The sequence below is a fragment of the Papio anubis genome, chromosome 7, assembly GCF_008728515.1.
Source record: "Papio anubis isolate 15944 chromosome 7, Panubis1.0, whole genome shotgun sequence".
Taxonomy (NCBI): domain Eukaryota; kingdom Metazoa; phylum Chordata; class Mammalia; order Primates; family Cercopithecidae; genus Papio; species Papio anubis.
Genome location: NC_044982.1, coordinates 29,437,512 through 29,458,567, shown reverse-complemented (window position 1 = coordinate 29,458,567; position 21,056 = coordinate 29,437,512). Strand labels below are relative to the sequence as shown.

The following is a 21,056-nucleotide window of genomic DNA, read 5'->3' as shown; positions in this document are numbered from 1 at the left end:
AATGTTTGAAGAAGTAATAAAAGGATGAATGAACGCTCTATTTCAAGAGTGTTTCTGGATTCCTGAGTGTGTATCTGTAACAGAGCCCCTACCTTTGATATGTCTGTGAAATTCAGTTAAGGTATACTTTAGGGATAACAGAGGCTTTGAGATATAGGGCAATATTTAAAAAAAAAAAAAAAAAAAAAACTTGGGGAGGCGGTGATCATTTGCTGTCCTTCCCTCTACCTCCCTGCAACAAGTGGTGGCCACACTGGCTCCCGAGGCATGTCCTTGTCTATGTGTCTCTTCCAGGGACGAGGATCTGATTAACAAGTGTGGGGACGACGCACGCATCTACATCGTGTTCCAGTACCACCTCATCATCTTCGTGCTCATCATCTGCATCCCCTCCCTGGGCATCATTTTGCCCATCAACTATACTGGATCCGTTCTGGGTAGGCAGAGCTCAGTGGGCCCCAGGGCAGCCGCTGGACCTGAGAGGCAGCCAGGCAAGCCAGTCAGAGCTGGGGTTGAGGGTCTAGACATCTATTTTAATCCTGCCTCTTGGAGTTTGTTGTTGTGTGAACCTGGACAAGCCATGCTTCACTTCTCTCAGGTAGAGACTGGAGACGATTCCTCCTTTGTCACAGGTTTGGCCCAGGGCCTGGCACACAGCAGGCACATAGTATTAATTCAGTTGGGAATTGAGTGTTCATTCACGGCCCCACTCTGGCTGGGTGTTCCTGGGGATCCTTTTGTGACATGTGACCCACTGCAAAGATCCCTGAACCCATTCTGTTGGACATAACACCGTAAGTGCAGAATTTGTCTTGTGGGACCTCTGCTCCCACTTACTGGAAGAGGGTAAGCCCTTCGGACAGAACAGCCTTGTGGATGAGACCTGGGCTTCCAAAACAGAAAAATCAGGACTCCACAATGTTTATCCACACCTGCACCCCAGAAAATACCTTTGCCTAGTTAATATGTTATTTTATTTATTTATTTATTTATTTATTTATTTATTTATTGAGACAGAGTTTTGCTATTGTCGCCCAGGCTGGAGTGCAATGGCATAATCTCAGCTCACTGCAACCTCTGCCTCCTGGGTTCAAGTGATTCTCCTGCCTCAGCCTCCCGAGTAGCTGGGATTACAGGCACTTGCCCCCACACCTGGCTAATTTTTGTATTTTTAGTAGAGACGGGGTTTCACCATGTTGGTCAGGCTGGTCTCAAACTCCTGACCTCCAGTGATCCGCCCGCCTCAGCCTCCCAAAGTGCTGAGATTACAGGCATGAGCCACTGCGCCTGGACGCTAACATGTGATTTAACCTTGTATATGGCAAATCAGTCTCCCGAGCTTCACTTTCCTCAGCTGTCTTAGGGACTGGGAGATCACATACCTACACAGTGCTTGATAGACGTAGTAGATGCTCAATGAATAGCAGGTAGTATTTCACTTAGAATCATGAAGCTGAACGGAGCTGTGTGAAGACTGCACAACTGGGTGGTGCAGAATAGCACCTTAAATGCCCCAGTGGAAACCAGCTTTACCTTGATTCCTCAGGTTTCTACCTGTTTGTCCTTGGCCAGAGGTAGACCTGAATTCAGTGTAGCACACAGTGTCCATACCACCAAATTCCACTACTAGAGTAACATCTGAGTCCTTGTCTTGTCTTATCCTAAGGGCTGGTATGTTGGCAGTGATAATATCATGCAGGATTTTTAGACACATTTTACAAGGGAGTGTCCGAACCGTCAAACTAATACACCTAGCCAGAAGGATTTCCTCTGAATAAGGCAGTGTTGCCTTTTCTGGACATTGCCAGTGGTAATAGTGTTGCTAATGTCATCATTCTGCTCATGGCTGGATGGCTGGTACCTTCAACAAGCATTCACTGGGTGTCCATTATGCGCCAATCGTGCCCTGGAGATACCACACAAAGAAGTGTGCACGCTTTCCTCCCGAGAACCCCAGTCAGCAGTGCCAGGGAAAAGAGGCCTCTGATGTTTTTGTTAAAAGTTGGGGACAAGCTCTGGGGAACCGGAAGGAAGAGGAGGACAAAGGCAAGCATCTCCAGACCCCAGGCATTCGTCCAGGAACCTTGAGCTCTGGTGCCCCACAGCAACTGAGGAGCCAGCAACTTCTTTCTCTTTCAGACTGGAGCAGTCACTTTGCTCGGACCACCATTGTCAATGTCTCCACAGAGTAGGTACCTGATCTGAAGCGCCCATTCCATTGGCTGGGGGTGTTGGTGTGGAGAGGAGGTCTCACATGTCAGTTTGTAACATAGGCACCATTTTGCTGATAAGAACGGCCTGGTTTCCCTGGGAACCGGGTCCTGAGTGAGATGCCGGAAGCTGCATCCTCTCGGTGGGGCAGGACTCTTGGTGTGAGATGAGACCCTGTGTCCTCATCTGTCATGAGTGGAGCTGCCCAAACTGGCCACTCATGAAGACGTGGAGAAATGGTCCTATTTGCTTCGTGTAGCCAGATCCCAAGAGGCAGAGGCCCTGTGCTGAAAGAGATTGAAGATTGTTTTCCTGCCACCAATAGGCTCCAGTGAGCCGTCATACACCTGAGTGAATCACGGGCCTGACAGTCCCCCTCAGAGTCCCACAGCAGACTCATGTCCCCCCTCTGCCATTAACTGGCCCTGGGTCTGAAGCAGTATGCCCCCAACACTGAGCTTCAATCCTTATCCATGTCCATCACTGGGGAAGGGCTGGTGAACATACTCTCTAAGCTCCTTCCCCTCACAGGCCAGGAACCTGTGGATTCCAACATCAGCCGACCTGGCTGGTGGCATATCAATTTACCCCGAGGCAAATGCGGCCCTATTGGGCCGTGCCATGGCTAGGTGTCTAGGCCAGCTTGGCTGATTCCTGACAAAGCTGCAGAAGCAGTTCCAGCCAGTGTGAGTGGGGTTCACACACCCCTGCCCCATCTCTCCTCCTCCCACCCCTGTCCCTCTGCCCCTGCTCTCCTGCAATACACCTTGGAGCAGACTGGCTTAACCCAAGCTCTGAAATCAGCAAAAAGGGGCTATGACATCCTCTCATCTCTGCTTTCACCATATCCTCCCCTGGGGATGCCAACCAGAGCAGGGATATTGGCTCCTTCCCAAGGCCCATTGCTGGCCCGAGGTACCTACATCTTCCCAACAAAAAGTGAATTCTAGTAGTACAGCAAAAAGTCATCAGTCTCCATGAATCCATCCTGGCAGAGAGCTGGAGCGTTCTGTAGAGACCATGTAGCCTTGCCCCTCTATGGAAACTGAGGGTGGAGGCATCTAGCAGATGGCAATGGCGTGTGAGGTGCCAGGCACCTTTTGAAGCAAGGTGACCTTTCTCCCCTCTAACCATGTGGAATAAGGTGGGCCCTATTTCTGAGTAGCAATCCTAGCCAGATGCTTTGAGATGGCATCACGTGAGTTGAAAGCAGGGATGGCAAACATGGCCCAAGTGCCATGACTCTCCTACCCCAGGGGCGGTGCTGCAAACCATCTGGCTCTCCTTCCCCAAGGCCTGCAGGTAACCCAGGTTCTTCCTCACTTGGTCTGCTGGGCAACCATGGGGGCCTGAGCCACAGCAGCTGGCAGGATGGTGTTACAGTGATGAATCTTAAGTTCTTCAGCAGCTCTGGGCTCACCTCCCAGTGCACCACTGCTATGGTGACCTTGGGTGGGTCACCAACCCTCTCTCACCCTCATTTCCCTTTGAGTGAAGTGAAGATAACCACATGCATGGCTATGTGTGTGGTTGAGTCTAGTGAGAAAATGTACACCATGCACTAAGTCCCACCTGGATCTGGCTCAGAGTAAACACTCAATACACATCCCGCTCATGAGCTGGAGCAAGACCCCTTCTCACCACTGATGCCCCTTCCAAGGCACCTGAGTGTCTGGACTCCAAGGTGTTCCTGGAGAGACTGCATGTGGGCTGGGAGAGGGGGGTCCTGGAAAAGAATCAATTAGGAAAGGAAGGAATCTGAAACCTATCAGATAAAGATATTAAAGACAATGCTAGGAAGAAATTTCGAGAACAATGTCGAAAATCAAAACAAAAGATAAAATTAAAGGCTAATAAAATATAACCGTCAGAAACAAAATTAAGGCTCTCCATAACAACTAAAGGTAAAGAGAACATCGATAGAATAAAGTCAAAACTAATCGTCGGAAAACAAAGGCTCGAAAGACAATCATTAAAGTATCAAAGTTTAATCGTCAAAGTCAAAGGCAATCGTCGAAGTCGAAATCGGTAAATCGAGCAATCCGGTGGAAAAATCGAGAACTATAATCGTCAAGTCGAGAAGACATGTCGATAAAGTCTCGAGAGAACTTAAATAAGATGAATCAAAGAGAACTAACAAAGGTAGAGTCGAGAAGACAATCGTCGAGAACTATAATGAAATTAGAAATTAATAAAGAACAATGTCATTAAATCGAAGGCCTGTCGATGAAGTCGAGAACCATGATAAAATTAGAAAGTCGAGACATAATCGTCGGGAATCAAGAGAACTAATCGTCGTCGAGGAACTAATAGAAATTAAGAAACATGTCGATAAAGTCAGAAAGACAATCGGTAAAGTCGACGAAGTCGAAAGAGAACAATCGGTCAATCTCGAGAAACAATCGATAAAAGTCGAAGATAATCGATGAAAATCAAGAGAATCGTCGAAATCGAAAACAATCGGTAAAATCGAAGACAATCGTCGAAATGCTCGAAAACATTAAAGTCGAAGACAATCGTCGAGATGCTCGAAATTTTAATCGTCGAAAGTCGAAAAGACAATAGATAAAGTCAAAACATCCGGTAAAGTCAGAAGAACAGTAAAGTCGAAAACAATGATGAAAGTCTCGAGACAAAATGTCCGGTAAAGTCAAAACTCATCGGTAAAGTCTCGAAAACTGATGGGTGGGGGGTCTGGGGAGACTGTGATGGGTGGGGGTATATGGGGAGACTGTGATGGATGGGGTCTGGGGAGACTGTGATGGGTGGGGTCTGGGGAGACTGTGATGCATGGGGGTGTGGGGAGAGTGTGATGGGTGGGGGTGTGGGGAGAGTGTGATGGGTGGAGGTGTGGGGAGACTGTGATGGATGGGGGTAGTCCCGGGAGACTGCGGTGGGTTGGGGTCTGAGGAGACTGTGATAGGTTGGGAGGCCCCAGGAGACTGATGGCAGGAGGAGGCCCAGGGGTCTGTGTGCAGTGGGCTCTGGGGAGCTCGCAGGCTGACCTCACTGCTGCTGCCTGCCTCCCTGTAGGAGCAAGCTCCTGTGGCTGCACAGCCTGCTGTCCTTCTTCTACTTCATCACCAACTTTGTGTTCATGGCTCATCACTGCCTGAGGTTTGCGCCCAGGAATAGCCAAAAGGTAAGTGGCCTACAAAGCTGCTCCCCACTGGGCCGACCACTCCCAGCCCTCAGAGAAGCCCTCAGAGGGTCCAGGGAGACTGTGGCAGATGGGAGGGGGCGGTTTCACCTGAGCAGGGGCCAAGCTTCCTCCCTTCAGCCCTAGTAACAATTATCTGGCCCCCACCTCTCACCCTCCTCCACCCTCCTCCACCCTATCACCCCCAATGAACTTTCAGACTGGTTGGTAAATAGCTGCTGCCCAGGTACCTCCTATCCCTGCCCCTCTGCTGCCCCGCCCCTCCCCAGGGACTCTTGGACTTCCCACCATCCGAAAACTAAAGGATTAACAAGGCCCAGTGGACCAGCGGGGGCCTCCATGCTAAGTGGTCAGAGCCCTGCTGAACTGCTGCTACTTAGTGTACCTGGCCCTGCCCACTCCTGCTAGGGCCATGCCTTGCCCTTCTGCAGTCTCTCTGAGGTCAGAGACCCCCTGTGTTTCCCCACCGTCTCAGTTTGGGTGACCCCATCCAAGCAGACCCTGAGACTTGGACTGAGTAGCACTTGTTTATGGGAGGTGATCCCAGGAAAGGCCAGTAAGGGAGTGAGGATGCAAAGGCAACCAAAAAAACGGGAGCATAGAGGGGCAGCTTACCACTGGAGGCAGCTGGAGCTTTATGACCTGGGAATTCTGGGAGTTGGTGTAGAACACATGCCCCAGAATTTTCCTGGAGGTGAGCAATCGGGGTATTTTCCACCAGCTCCCTGTCCACCATTCATTGAGGGTTGCACTTGGGGGCTTTAACTCCTCCACTGCTTGCCCTGCACAAAAGCTGAACATGCCCCAAGGCCGGGAAAGAGCAGTCGCTGTGTTTGCAGCATGCCGCAGGCTTTGGTGTGCAGAGATGACTGACAGGGGGCCACGGGCAGGCACCAGCAGTGCCACCCATCTGGACCAGCACCCATGGTCTGGTGGGGAGGGGCAACAGCGAGGATGAGCATCCTTGGGTCCTGTCCTCAGCCTTTCAATGGTTCAGTGGTGTGGAGTCAGCTCCTTCCAAGCCATCCATTCAAAAGGCCTGATTCACTTGAACCCACCCCAGAGTGCAAATCCACATTCCCTGAAAAGTGAACCCAAATGCTTCAGCCTGCCAGGCATGGAGGCTTGGTCACCCTTGACCAGTCTGGTGTCTGCTACTTCAGCTTTCCTTATTGTTACCAGAAGCCTCTTTCAAGACCCCTGATTCTTGCAGCGCAGTTTATCAGACTGTCATCTTAACGGTGACGACCCAGGAAGATATTTCCCATTCACAGAATAAAATGTGAAGTTCGTGAGAAGCTTCCCTATCTTCTCCCCAGAGTCTTGTTTACTTCCCAGCTCCCCCACCCAGTCTCATGTGAGGGATTTCTCTAGCGATGTGAGGCTTTATGCTGGAGTAGTGGAAGCTACAGGGAGAGCAGAAATCACTGTGAGGTCGCTCAGGCAGCTCTTTCCAATCATGGGGCTCTGATCCGCCACCCCAGCCTGATGGCGGCTTCCAGCCCTTCCTCCCTTCACCACAGTGGTCTGTGGCAGGGCACCCACAGCTGGGCACAGAGGAGAACAGAAGCACAATGGACCAACCTCAGAGCTGCCTGGCTCAGCTGGGCCACTGTGGGCTAAGGAAGCTGGCACTGTTTTGGCCCACAGTGTCCCAGCTTGGCTTTGGCTTTCTTGGCTGTCTCAGCAAGGAGACACTGGCATCAGCAGCCTGCTGGGAGCAGGCCTGCTCCCAGGAGACTCCGGGCCACCAAAAGACTCAGGGGTCTGGAATTCCTATGCAAGCACAGTCTTCTTTCTTCATTGATTATTCCCACCCAGGTCACAAGGACGCTAATGATCACCTATGTGCCCAAGGACATTGAAGACCCAGAAATCATCATTAAGCATTTTCAGTAAGTGGGTTGGGGTGGGCCGAGGCGTGGATGGCTTCCTCCCCGTAACCCTGCCTGGGTCCTCAAGTGGGTAGTGAGTTGGTGCAGGATGGTGGGACTGGGACACCCCAGGGTGGCTCTCCCTGGACTGAGCTCAGGATCTGAAAAGCTTTGCAGAATGGGGAGGGCCACTGGAGCTGGAGCAGGGTTTCTGAAGTCAGGGACTTCCTGCATGGCTGTGATAGGGGTGATGGGAGTTTTCCTTTCTGCTGTTGCTCCAACTACTGGGCACAGGGAACCCTGTATCACAGCTATTTAGAGCAGATCATCTGGAGACATCTTTTGTGACCCCAAGTTCCTAACCCCAAGGACACTGTTCACTGAGCTGACTCTCTCTTCGTGAACAGCTCTCTCCTGGGTTCCCCTCGGGTGGAGCTCCACCCTTTGGCCCTGTTCTGAGTTATGTAGGAAGGATTTGACAGCTCTCAGATCACCAAGGTTCAAACCCTGAGGTTCAGCTTTAGAAGCAGAGATGGAGTCTCCCATCCAGGAACACCAGGCAGCTGAGCCCCCCAGCCCTGGGGGCCGACATGCTGGGCAGGGGCTAGGGGCAGCACATCCCCACCCCACAGGCCAACTCAGCACCCATGTTTGTGGCTGCAGCGAGGCCTATCCAGGCAGTGTCGTGACCAGAGTCCACTTCTGCTACGACGTCAGGAACCTGATCGACTTGGACGATCAGAGGTGAGGCTGCAGCGGGGCCTTTCGGCGCCCGGGGTGGGGGTAAAAGGGGAGGGTGGGGCTCTGCTGGTCCCTGACCTGCAGGTCCTTCTCCCGTTGCCCACCGCTGGCAGGCGCCACGCCATGCGGGGCCGGCTCTTCTACACAGCCAAGGCCAAGAAGACTGGGAAGGTGATGATCAGGATCCACCCCTGCGCCCGCCTGTGCTTCTGCAAGTGCTGGACCTGCTTCAAGGAGGTAACTGGCTTGAGCATCGGGAGCACAGCAAGGGAGCGGTAGGGTCCTGGGGCTCTAGGATCTGTGCCTTCACCCACACTGTTGGGCCCCAGGCCCCATTCAGGTCTGCTCCAGTGCTCCCCACCCAGCTCCTCCCTCCCCATCCGCCATGTCCTGCCTCTCTGTTGAGATGGGAGCCTTTCTGGAGGCCACCTTCAGAACAATGCAGGGAAGCTTGCTCTTGTCTCCTTTCTGGTCTTGGATGGGAGAATGAGAGAGAAGGACCAGAGAAAACACAGCAGGCTACACGAGGCTGCCAGGCCTCAGGCTCCCAAAGAGATAGGACAGAAACATTTGAAGGCAGCAGCCTGTCTTATCACCTGACCACTGTGGCTCAAAGAAGGCGTCAAGACTCAGACACCTGCTTCAGGACCACACCGAACTTCTGCCATCCCAGGAAAAGAATCACCCTCTCTTGTGGAAATGCGGCAAACACATTATCTCACCTCTCTGGGGTCCACCCCAAGCCTGAAAGCCCCTGGGTACCCCTAGCTATGCCTCACTTTCCCCAGATCTAAGGGCAGGGGTGAAAGGCAGTCATCGCCTCTTCTTGTTCTAGAGGTGGGACTTTGGAGGCCAGCCAGGGTCCTGGGCTCCTTGAGGTGCTTCAAGGCCACCACAATCCAGGGAGGCTTGAGTGGGGAGGAACCTCGTGACCAGGGAGGCCTTACTGGGGCTCTGGCCCCAGCCCTGAGGGCTGCCTGCCACCCCAGGTGGATGCAGAGCAATATTACAGCGAGCTAGAGGAGCAGCTAACGGACGAGTTCAACGCCGAGCTCAACCGTGTGCCGCTCAAGCGCCTGGACCTGATCTTCGTCACCTTCCAGGACTCCAGGATGGCCAAGCGGTGAGCACCAGGCAGGCACCCCACTCAGCCCCAAGAACACCCCTGCTTCTCGGCACTCTCGTCCCTCTCCCCCTCCAGTTTCCCCTTCTGCCTCCCCTGGGCCCTCCATGCTCCTCACAGGCAGCTGCCCTCTGGCTCTCCAGTAGGATGAGATGGCCATACCTGCTTCTCCTAGCTGCTGGGGCCCAGCCGGTCTCGAGGGGTGCCCAGGCCAGGGCTTCTCACTCCCTGTCCTTGCTTCAGCACAGAGGTGGCCCCAGAAGCCTTTGACCTCATGGTTCCTCTTCTGTTCTTGACAAGAATGACATCCCTTTTTCTTTTTCTTTCTTTCTTTTTTTTTTTTTTTTGAGACAGAGTCTTGCTCTGTCACCCTGGCTGGAGAGCAGTGGCACAATCTTGGCTCACTGCAACCTCTGCCTCCCAGGTTCAAGCGATTCTCCCGCCTCAGCCTCCCAAGTCGCTGGAATTACAGGTGCCCGCCACCAAGCCCAGCTAATTTTTGTATTTTTAGTAGAGATGGGGTTTCACCATGTTGGCTGGGCTGGTCTTGAACTCCTGACCTCAGGTGATCTGCCTACCTCAGTCTCCCAAAGTGCTGGGATTACAGGTGTGAGCCACCGCGCCCAGCCGACACACACGTCACTCCCTCCTCACCATAAGAGAGCATCAGGATAGAGAAGCTCTGCTTGCCCTTCTGCTGCTGCAGGCCTCCCGTAATTCATAGGTCTACAGTCCCCTCTCTTTTCCGCCCCAGCCTCTGGCAGCCCATGCATTGACAAGGAATGAATTCAGTCCACTCTGGAATGTTCCAGAAGGATCCTTAGGACTGGGCCAAAGCCCTAAAGGAGCTCCAGAATTTATCTCTTAAGAATTGTGGGGGGCAGGTGGGCTCTTCTTTCTGGGGGAGACTGATCCTGTATAGCACATTGTTCCCACCCACCCCACCCCTACAAAGGAAGAGAACTGCCTAGATTTTGCTCACAAACAATGGTGCACAATTTTGCAACTTCCTTACACTCTCAACTTGTTATCTGGAAAATTTGGTTACTGATATCTGCCCTGTTCACCTCCCGGAGGGTTGACAAGTGATATGCCTTCTATTCCATTTCTGTGTTGTTGAAAGCAATACACCTACCTAAGGTAACATTGTTCATTCTTTGAGACATCATCATTTGGTAGAGAGGATCCGAGGCTTAATTACAGCGGAATATGAGCTAGCAAGCCAGAGGTGGGGCTCCAGCACCTGCTCCTCTTTGGTCACATCTCTAGGCCCCTTGATTTAGTCATCTGTGCATTGGAAATGATACTGGTCATCAATTAGCACAGTATCAAGCACACAGAACTCAATAATTAGTAGCTATTGATATTAAGATGAGGCTAAAAGTAGTACCTCCCTTATCAAATCTCAAAGAAAGAGTGTGTCTATGTGCTGTCACTGCTGTTAAGGGGAAAGGCAGAAACAGAACCACATGGCACCCTTGCCCTTCCTGGGCAGTCAAGGCACCCTCAAAAGCCCTTTCCTCCAGACACTGGGCCTTAGGAACTGTCCACCTGTAAGGTCCTGAAGACATAGCCAAGGCTTCAAGAATCCCCAGGAAGGGGGTGAGCCCCCATCTGTAGGACCACCATAGTGACCCTGAGCCCCTGGCATGAGACCCTCCTAAGCCCATCCCCCACCCCCAGACCCACGTCTCCTCCTCTTCTCCCCTCTCTGCAGCGTCCGTAAGGATTACAAATATATCCATTGTGGTGTGCAACCCCAGCAGTCCTCAGTGACCACCATCGTCAAATCCTATTACTGGAGGGTCACTATGGCTCCACACCCCAAAGACATTATTTGGTAAGCCTTTTCCATCCCTCCCCTCTCCTCTGAGCTCCTCTGAGACTGAAGAAGGCAGCAGGACAGGGCCTTCTCTCCCGATGTCATTGCCCAACAGAGACTCCAAGGGGACTAAGTTCCATGCTTTCCTAAGCACCACAACTCGTGTGTACCACTAGATTCATTCCCACAAATGTGGGAGGCATCCAACCCTTAGCAAAAAGGTTTTTCCTGCAGAAGGAACTCAGGTCCATTTTTTTTTTTTTGGCTATATGCACCGGATCCTTTACAAACAGTGTGACAGGGGGCAGTCCAGGGGCCCACTGCATGCAGGTCTGGGCCCAGGAGGCTGGATTAGACCAGGCCAGCCTGGGTCCACAGCTGGCCTGCAGCAAACAGCACGTGGCCTCCAAGAACTGATGTCTCTAAGTGTGCCTCCTTCTTTCATCCCTCCCCAGGAAACACCTGTCTGTCCGCCGCTTCTTTTGGTGGGCCCGCTTTATCGCAATCAACACCTTCCTCTTCTTCCTCTTCTTCTTCCTCACCACGCCTGCCATCATCATGAACACTATCGACATGTACAACGTCACCCGCCCCATCGAGAAGCTGCAGGTGCCTCCTCTGCTCAGGCCAGGCCTGGGGGCCCCAGGGAGATCAAGGAAGAATTCAGGCGAGGATGGAATGGGGGGGCCCCCTGGGATGCGGCTGTGGAGCCCATACAGTGCGAACATTGTGGAGGTGGCCGTGGTGCAAATGGTGGGGTAGGGCTTGATTTGTTCTAAAGGGATGAAGGTGGGTGACTGCCAGTCTTAGGGACCAGGGCTAGAACAGGAAGGGAGAGTGGAGAGTCCACAGGCAGGTCCTGGGGTGAGTTGGAGGGGGTGTCGTCCTGTCAACATGGGCTCAGAGGTCTTCATGAATGGGGTCATCCCAGGCCAGCTTGGAGTCCAGAGGGTGTGGCAAATGTGAGTGGCTCTGCTTTCCACAAGTTGTTCAGGGCAGCAGGCTCCTGGTTTGTGTAGTATGGTTGAGGGTGAGGAAGAGTGAGGTAAGTCCCAACGCAGCCCTCTCAGAGAAGTGGGAACTCCAGATCTGCCTCCACCTCCCTCATCTCCAGACACCTGCACTCTAGGCTGGGATCGCTCAGCCCTGGAGGAACCATCTCTGAAGTGAGGGGATACCTTCTACTGATGGTGCAGGTCAGAGGGAGCCTAGCCTATTTCCAAATTCTTTAGGCTCAAGACTGTGAAGATGAGCCTGGAAGGTCTCTTCTTCCATATTCTCCCCATCCTCATTTCCAACAACACACATGTGCACGTGCACATGCACACACACACAAAGTCAACACACGTGCATGCACACACGCACACATGCACACACTCACAGAGTCAACACACGTGTGCATGCCCACATGCACATACAGTCAACACACGTGAGGCCGGGTGCGGTGGCTCACGTCTGTAATCCCAGCACTTTGGGAGGCCGAGACAGGCGGATCACGAAGTCAGGAGATCGAGACCATCCTGGACAACACGGTGAAACCCCGTCTCTACTAAAAATACAAAAAAAATTAGCCGGGCGTGGTGGCGGGCGCCTGTAGTCCCAGCTACTCAGGAGGCTGAGGCAGGAGAATGGCGTGAACCCGGGAGGCGGAGCTTGCAGTGAGCCGAGATCACGCCACTGCACTCCAGCCTGGGCAACAGAGCGAGACTCCGTCTTGAAAAAAAAACAAAAACAAACAAAAAAAACGTGTGTATGCACACATGCACGCACACGCGCACATACGCACACAAGTCAAGCCGCACCACTTCTGCTGCTGATTTTTGTTCTCCTTTGCAAACTTTGTAATAGGCCCCAGACCCCATCCAACCCCAGGACCACAGTTCTCCCTGGGGACTCCTCCATCCTCCCCTCCTCACCCACTCACATGTCATCACAGCAAAGGCAATGTCATCTCCCGGCTAGCTCTGGCCTTAGGAGGAAGTCACTCAGGAAAGCTCAGGCTGCTCCTCCAGTGACCTAGACCACTTGACCTTGGGTGTCAGGAAGGCCAGTGAGAAGGGCCAGGCCCCTTGCAGCCTCCAGGAGAGCAAGCCAGCCCTGGGAGTGAGTGGGAGGAGAAGAGGCAGGGGGAAGGGGATGCTTGCATTGACGTCTCTCCTGCCATCCTCCCCTCTCCCCCTGCAGAGCCCAATTGTGACCCAGTTCTTCCCCTCTGTGATGCTCTGGGGCTTCACAGTGATACTGCCTCTGATTGTCTACTTCTCCGCCTTCCTGGAGGCCCACTGGACCAGGTGACCTGGGGGCCTCCTCTCCTAGCCCTGTGGGTTCTGCAGCCTCTTCCCCTGCCTTCGCTTCCCCGCTAGCCTGGCGCTTGGGCCTCCCCTCTAGCCTAAGAAGGATGATTGATAAGGGATGATTTTGATACCTGAAACCATCCCCAAAGACCAACAGATGTTCTGTCTTTGGAAGGAGGGTCTGGGTTGTCTCTGGGCCCCTGGGATGCTGAGATAGAGCCACTGTCTAAGAGCGTGGGGCCAAAACCAAGCCCTCCTTGGGCTTCTCCCTCAGCCCCCAGCCATATCCTGAAAGTATGGAGCTGTAGGCATGAGCTAGGCAGTCCCAGGCATTCCACGCAGAAGGCATAGGAAGAAAGACTTGTGTGGGAATGTCAGTAGAATGCTGTGGCCACACAGGGGCCCACACACTCACTGTGACTGTCATCACATATGACCCACACCATGCCAACCTTTTACCCAATCAGGAGCTTTCCCATTTGTTAGCCTTGATGGTTCTATGGTGGCAGCTCACTGGGTAGAAAGTATTTGCCATGCCCTGGGCAGGTGGCAGTACTTTGGCTTGAAAGCTGCATGCATCTCAAAAGTTACTTTCCACACCAAAAGTTCCTGCCATTCCACCAGGCAGCAGCCAAAAGGTGTGTCCTAACGGAAATCCTTCCTGGCCTTTTCCTCTGGCCGAGAACAAGACTTACATTGATGACTGAAACTCTGCAGGGATTTTGAGTATTCTTGGTAATGTCTCTTTAACACAGAGACATCAACTATATGGCAGATCTGTGCCTTCCCATCCCTTCCTGTACCCAGCGCAGACATCACTAGTTGATCATGCTGTTCTTTCTGGCTGCCCCCAGATGCAGCACAGCTCACAGTGGTATATGGAGATGGCATCAGTATGCACGATTAAACCAATTTCCCAGCCCAGATCTCTACTCTGCATATGTCTGTATTAGTCAGTTTTCACACTGCTGATAAAGACATACCCGAGACTGGACAATTTATAAAAGAAAGAGGTTTCATTGGACTCTGTATTAGTCCATTTGCACTCTGCTGATAAAGACATACCTGAGACTGGGTAATTAATATAGGAAAAAGGGTTTATTGGACTTACAGTTCCATGTGGCTGGGGAAGCCTCACAATCATGGCGGCAGGCAAGGAGGAGCAAGCACGTGTTACGTGGATGGCAGCAGACAAAGAGAGCTTAGGCAGGGAAACTCCTCCTTCTAATACCATCAGATCTCACAAGACTTATTTGCTATCATGAGAACAGCACGGGAAAGACCCACCCCCCATAATTCAATCTTCTCCCAATGAGTCCCTCCCACAACACGTGGGAATTATGGGAGCTGCAAGATGAGATTTGGGTGGGGACACAGAGTCAAACCATATCAGTGTTTCTCTTCCTCTCTATTACATAGTTAGGCCTTTGGTTCTTATTAGGCCATGTCCATTGATGAATATCTGTCTGTTTCCTTCTAGATCAAGTCAGAATCTGGTCATGGTGCACAAGTGCTACATCTTTCTGGTGTTCATGGTGGTCATTCTGCCCTCTATGGGACTGACCAGGTACCTTAATTCCAATTATCCCTCTTCTATTAGCCAGGCTGTCTTAGAGTTAAGACCTCCTCTTTCAGATACTGTAGACCTGCCCGTGGTTGCTGCAAACCCACTCCTCAAATGATAGCCCCGTGCCTGTCATGGGTGTAGCACGAGCCAGGCTTCCTGCAAACACTAACGTGTCAGCCGTGAGCTTGGCCCACACAGAGCTTGTCATCTGGTTGGGGACACAGGCGTGCTTACCAGCTGCCTGACAGCCCCACATGGGAACAACACAGCCAAAGAGCAGTAGAAATTCAGAAGAGGGAGAGAGTACTATGAGAGAAGTGAGTGAATACTGTGAGAGAAATGTTTGCTCACAGTTTTGCAAACTGGCCCAGGTTGGCTGGAGAACATGGCCTGGAGCTGAAAGGCCAAAGGGTTCAGGGCCAGGACAGCCCAGCACTAAGAAGGAAGGGGGGAAGTGTGGACTGGCCAGCTGGAATAAAGCAAGAGTCTTTCTTTGGAGACGGGGCAAGGGAGGATGGTTGAACCCTCAGCCTTAGCTCACAGGTTTGCTAACTAACAGACTTGCCTTGTTTTTGCTTCTAGTTTGGATGTCTTTCTCCGCTGGCTCTTTGACATCTACTATCTAGAGCAGGCCTCCATCAGGTTCCAGTGAGTACTCCCACATGTCCACCAGGGCTGCTGTATATGCAAACTGGAGTGGGTATATGTGCTCTTCCCTGAGTCCACCACCTGAATTTGCTCACAGAAGTGTAGACAAATGCTTGTGAACACCCTTACTGGGCAGACTCGTTATCTTTCCTGTGCTGGGATCCCTCTGGCAATCTAGTTAAGCCCAGGGACCCCTTCTCAGAATGATATCTTTGAAATAATTGTATATTCGCAGGAAGTTGCCCCAAAACTGTATGGGGGTGGGTGTTCCATGAGCCCTTTATCCAGTTTCCCCCAATGGAAGCGTTGTGCATAACTATAGTGCAATATCAAAACCAGGAAATTGACACTGGTCCAATCCACAGCGCTTATTCTGATTCTGCCAGTTTTACATGTACTCTGAATGATGTCTTTATGTGCACAAAATACATGGATTACAAAGAAAACCGATTATACTGAATTATAGTTATCAAGATATTTTAAAAATCAAAATTTTGACATAGTCTTTATAAACACGTCAATAACAAGATATTGCCCCCCCCACTTTTTTTTTTTTGACCAAGTCTCATTTTGACAGAATGACCAAGTCTCATTCTGTCACCCAGGCTAGAGTGCAGTGGCGCGATCTCGGCTCACTACAACCTCCACCTCTCGGGTTCAAGCGATTCTCCCACCTCAGCCTGCTGAGTAGCTGGGATTACAGGTGCATGCCACCATGCCCAGCTAATTTTTGTATTTTTAGTAGAGATGGGGTTTTACCATGTTGGCCAGGCTGGTCTCAAACTCCTGGCCTCAAGTGATCTGCCCGCCTCAACCTCCTAAAATGCTGGATTACAGGCTTGAGCCACCACGCCCAACCAATATTGCATTTTTTATATAAGAAAGCTAAAGTTACATTTTACTGTCTTAAAAACATCAGTATTAAAACTGATATTACTTATTGGAAGAAGAACATTAAACTAGGGGGGATCGTTGACAAAGCAACATGCAGACCATGTGGGACATTCTGCCAATTTCAGTTTTTTTGTTTTAGTCGTAAGAAGTGTTGAGAATCCCAGTTTTCAAAGATATGTTGCAAATGACATGCAAACTTCCATAACTTGCTCTATAAGGCAAGGACCAGAATCCTTCAGGGTATTTTTTAGTAGAGATGAGGTTTCACCATGTTGGCTGGGCTAGTCTCAAACTCCTGACCTCAGGTGATCTGCCCACCTCAGCCTCCCAAAGTGCTGGGATTACAGGTGTGAGCCACCATGCCCTGCCATATTGCCCACATTCTTAATGCAAGAAACTGCTAAATTTCAGTTAGAGATTAGTGAAAATAAAGATGTTATTCTTTCCCATCCTAGTTTACAGACCCCCCAGAAACCCACTCATGGATTCTCCAGAGTCTTTGGACCTGGCTCAGACACCCTTGCTTTGGATCAAGTCAATGCAATCCCCTAACACACCCATGCTTTATGTGGTCCCTGCCCCTCCCTGCTCAGAGGACTGCTTGTTAACTTAATTGGGTTGGGGGAATATATATTATAGGAGAGAGGCAGAGAAAAAGAAAGAGAGCAAATGTTATTCTCCTTGTCTGTATCTGTATCTCCATCCTGACTCCCATTTCCTCTGCTGCTCTTCTCTCTCTCTTCCCTGTTAACATCTCTCCCTCTCCCCATGGCTTCTGTTGCTGCCTTCCCTCTCCCTCACTGCCCAGGTGTGTGTTCCTGCCAGACAACGGCGCCTTCTTTGTCAACTACGTCATCACGGCAGCTTTACTTGGCACAGGCATGGAGCTGCTGCGTCTGGGGTCACTCTTCTGCTACAGCACCCGCCTCTTCTTCTCTAGATCAGAGCCAGAGAGAGTCAACATCAGAAAGGTACAGGCTGGCCCTTTGCTGAGCACAGCCCTCAGTTTCCTTTGGGAGGGTGTCAGGGGTGTCAGGGATAGAGCCTGCTAGAAGCACCAAGGGGGCTGAGGTGGGAGGGACGGTGTGAATGGGTGGCGGTGGGGCACCTTGGTCTACAGGGTTGGAAAGGAGGCTGCCTCCAGGCCTGAGCTGCCAGCAGGCTGATGAGGAGCCACAGAAGTAGTGAAGCCAAGGGGACTGGGCCACCTCAGGGTGACGCCTGCCTTCTGCCCCAGAACCAGGCCATAGACTTCCAGTTTGGGCGCGAGTACGCGTGGATGATGAACGTGTTCAGCGTGGTGATGGCGTACAGCATCACTTGCCCCATCATTGTGCCTTTTGGTGAGTTATCTCCAAGGCATGCCCAAGGGCTGCACACCTGCAGATGGGGAGGAGGAATTGAGCCCCACAACATCAGTCCACCTCCTGAAGCATGAGGAGACCTGTGGCGGGGAGGTGTCAGGACCAAGGCCAAGCCGGGGGTACGGAGGAGCTGAGGTTGGATGGCTGCCGACGAGGGATATTTGTTGAATGAATGCATGAGTGAATGACTCTTCACCTAGCTGAAAGAATCAGTTCTGGGGGCTCAAGGGAAGCTGCTGGCCCCGGAGGTCAGCACCACAGAGCTCCCCCAATCCATCCTGGGCTGTTCTGACTCTGACAGCCCTGGATCTGGCTTCTCAGGCCTATGGAGACACTGGAGCTGCAAAGGTCCAAACTCGAAGGGGCCACTGAATAAGTTTCCACCTTTGGCCCCCCAGGGCTGCTCTACCTGTGCATGAAGCACTTGACGGATCGCTATAACATGTACTACTCCTTCGCACCCACCAAACTGAATGAGCAGATCCACATGGCTGCCGTCTCCCAGGCCATCTTTGCGCCACTCTTGGGTCTGTTCTGGATGCTGTTCTTCTCTCTCCTGCGGTTAGGTAGGTACCGAGCCTGCCTGGAGACCCCACATCCGCCTGCCCCACTGCTCTGCGAGTCCCTTAACACTGACCCTGTTCAGGAGAAAAGCAAGATACTGCTCGCCAGACCTGGCCACACCCAGTGACTTCTCTGGGCCTAAAGGGCCTGCATTAGAGTCTCAGCAGAGCTTCAAGGCTAAGAGGAGGCCCTGGGCCAACACGGTCCCCATGTGTGGATTTGGGTTTCCAGGGCTCAGGGCAGGAAACCTCATATTCCTTCTTTCTAAGTCCAGACGGGCAGGAAATAGAATATCAGCTATTGGGAGGCTCAGTTCCCATGACATTTCCTCTGGGATCCCATAAGATGCCTGGTTTTTTGTTTTGTTTTTTAATTTAATTTAATTTAATTTAATTTAATTAATTTATTTATTTACTTATTTATTTTCTTTTTTGAGATGGAGCCTTGCTCTGTCGCCCAGGCTGGAGTGCAGTGGCCGGATCTCAGCTCACTGCAAGCTCCGCCTCCCAGGTTTATGCCATTCTCCTGCCTCAGCCTCCCGAGTAGCTGGGACTACAGGCACCCACCACCTTGCCCGGCTAGTTTTTTTTTAATTTTTAGTAGAGACAGGGTTTCACTGCGTTAGCCAGGATAGTCTCGATCTCCTGACCTCGTGATCCACCCGCCTCGGCCTCCCAAAGTGCTGGGATTACAGGCTTGAGGTACCGCGTCCGGCCTTAATTTTTTTTTTGAATCAGAATCTTGCTCTGTTGTCTAGGCTGAAGTGCAGTGGCACAATCATGGCTCACTACAGCTTTGACCTCCTGGGCTCAAGCAATTCTGCCACTTCCCCAGTAGCTGGGACTACAGGCGTGAGCCATCATGACTGGCTAATTTTAATTTTGTAGAGATGAGGACTCACTATGTTGCCCAGTCTGGTCTCAAATTCCTGGGCTCAAGCGATCCACCCGCCTAGGCCTCCCAAAGTGCTGGGATTATAAGTGTGAGCCACCGGCGCCCAGTGGTAGATGCCTGACTTTATGAGTTGCCAAAAACCTGGAAGAGGAACCCGAGCCTGCAGTAGGGGCTAGCTTTTTCTTCACTCTTTAGCTATACACAGCTACTGTTCCTGCCCAGGGGAGCTCAGAGACACCCTCCCAGAAGCAGTCCCTGCAGACCACAGATTAGAAATCCCTCAGCTTTCTCCCGTCAGAGGCACCTGTGCCCCCCAGCAACCCCCAGCCCCACTGCCCTTCCCTCAGATACTTGACCTTAACCTTCTCAGTGGTGGGAGAAGGGAAACGCGGTGTTTTGTTCCTTTTTTTTTTTTTTTTTAGAGACGGAGTCTTGCTCTGTCGCCCAGGCTGGAGTACAGTGGCCTGATCTCGATCTACTGCAACCTCCACCTCCTGGGTTCAAGCTATTCTCCTGCCTCAGCCTCCTGAGTAGCTGGGACTACAGGCACCCGCCACCACGCCCCACTAATTTTTTGTATTTTAGTAGAGACAGAGTTTCACCATGTTGCCCAGGCTGGTCTCAAACTCCTGAGCTCAGGCAATCCGAGGCGGTGTTTTCTTTTCTTTCCCTGTCATGGTGGCATCTGTACGGTCGACTCTCAGTCATTTATGTGGTTTACCCATTTGCCGTCACCCCCAGTTGCTTATCCCACTAACCTTTCCCTGCCACCTCAAAGACTTCATTTTTTTCCATAATGTTTTTTTCTAAGAATAAAGGACTGCATGTTTATTATCAAAAACAGAAAAAATACAAAGACCAACATGCAAATGACCCATCATCTCACCCAGAACCTGATGTCTCTTGTTCCCAGCCCCCACTTTCAGGCATGCGCTTTGGGCGCAGGATGGTAGAGAGGGAGCTGTTGGTCTATTGTTACTTTACAAAACTGCGATCGTCCATATTGTAACATTCAGTCCTGTACCCTGAGGTTTTGTACTGAACATGATGTTCTGAGCAATTCCCTAGGTTGTTAAAAGACTGAACACGTAGGTGCCTTTCAGCGGTTGCATGAAAGTCGACCAGTTTTAGTCAGTTCTCCATGATTGGATATTGAGGTTTGCCACTTTTTGCTACTATAAAAACACTGCAGTAAGCATCATTAAGCAGTGATTTTTGGCTGTAACGCATAATTAAAAAAATATTTACCTAGTTAGAAAACTGCTGCCGTAAAAAAGGAACCAAATATTCCCAAATGCAATGTAGATGACTTTTACCTTCTAGATTCCCTCTCTGTGCCATCAGCACAGATAACTGAGCATCCTCACTTCAAAAGGGCTTGCAGGGAAAGGTGTAGGTCAGAGATGGTGTTGGGGGCACTGGCAGAAATGGTCACTCCAAGGTACTTCCCAGGGACCGTGGTGTTGGAGGTGACCAGCAGATCAGGAAAGACACATTTTTATGGGCACTGAAGTGGGTACTGAAGTCAATTAAAACATTTTTTCATGGACTCCATAGATGCCAAATTCTAAACTGCTCAAATCAAACGGAACAAAGGGATGATGTTATTGTGTCAGACTCCTTGATGCCAGTTGTTATCAGAGGAGGACTGGCAAGGTCAAAGCCCTTGCAGTGGTGCTGTGACGGTCCCTGGGCATCTGCCAGTTGGGGTGGCATTTCAGCTGGCAGACTCCTGCCCATGGCCTTTTCTTCTCCTTGGCAGGTTCTCTCCATGCCATCACCATGTTTTCCCTGTCCACCCTCCTCATTGCCATGTTAATTGCCTTTGCTGGCATTTTTCTGGGGAAGCTTCGGATGGTTGCCGACTACGAGGTGAGTTGCCAGGCTGCCCCTCCTCCAC

The 21,056-nt window shown here is 51.4% G+C and overlaps 1 protein-coding gene across 10 annotated transcripts in view; it reads left to right on the top strand.

Annotated features, from left to right (window-relative positions):
* The window catches only part of TMEM63C (transmembrane protein 63C), an 83,815-nt gene that overhangs the window by 54,854 nt on the left and 7,905 nt on the right, over nucleotides 1-21,056 (top strand). For all 10 annotated transcript variants that reach the window (XM_021941428.2, XM_021941432.2, XM_021941433.2 and 7 more), the window contains 16 exons: nucleotides 295-437; nucleotides 2,140-2,188; nucleotides 5,245-5,353; nucleotides 7,193-7,266; nucleotides 7,909-7,989; nucleotides 8,100-8,223; nucleotides 8,976-9,109; nucleotides 10,827-10,949; nucleotides 11,387-11,540; nucleotides 13,116-13,222; nucleotides 14,706-14,792; nucleotides 15,375-15,440; nucleotides 17,143-17,305; nucleotides 17,572-17,677; nucleotides 18,097-18,264; nucleotides 20,919-21,028. In XM_021941428.2, coding sequence (XP_021797120.1) covers nucleotides 295-437; nucleotides 2,140-2,188; nucleotides 5,245-5,353; nucleotides 7,193-7,266; nucleotides 7,909-7,989; nucleotides 8,100-8,223; nucleotides 8,976-9,109; nucleotides 10,827-10,949; nucleotides 11,387-11,540; nucleotides 13,116-13,222; nucleotides 14,706-14,792; nucleotides 15,375-15,440; nucleotides 17,143-17,305; nucleotides 17,572-17,677; nucleotides 18,097-18,264; nucleotides 20,919-21,028 — 1,798 coding nt within the window. The remainder of the gene's footprint in view (nucleotides 1-294; nucleotides 438-2,139; nucleotides 2,189-5,244; nucleotides 5,354-7,192; nucleotides 7,267-7,908; nucleotides 7,990-8,099; nucleotides 8,224-8,975; nucleotides 9,110-10,826; nucleotides 10,950-11,386; nucleotides 11,541-13,115; nucleotides 13,223-14,705; nucleotides 14,793-15,374; nucleotides 15,441-17,142; nucleotides 17,306-17,571; nucleotides 17,678-18,096; nucleotides 18,265-20,918; nucleotides 21,029-21,056) is intronic.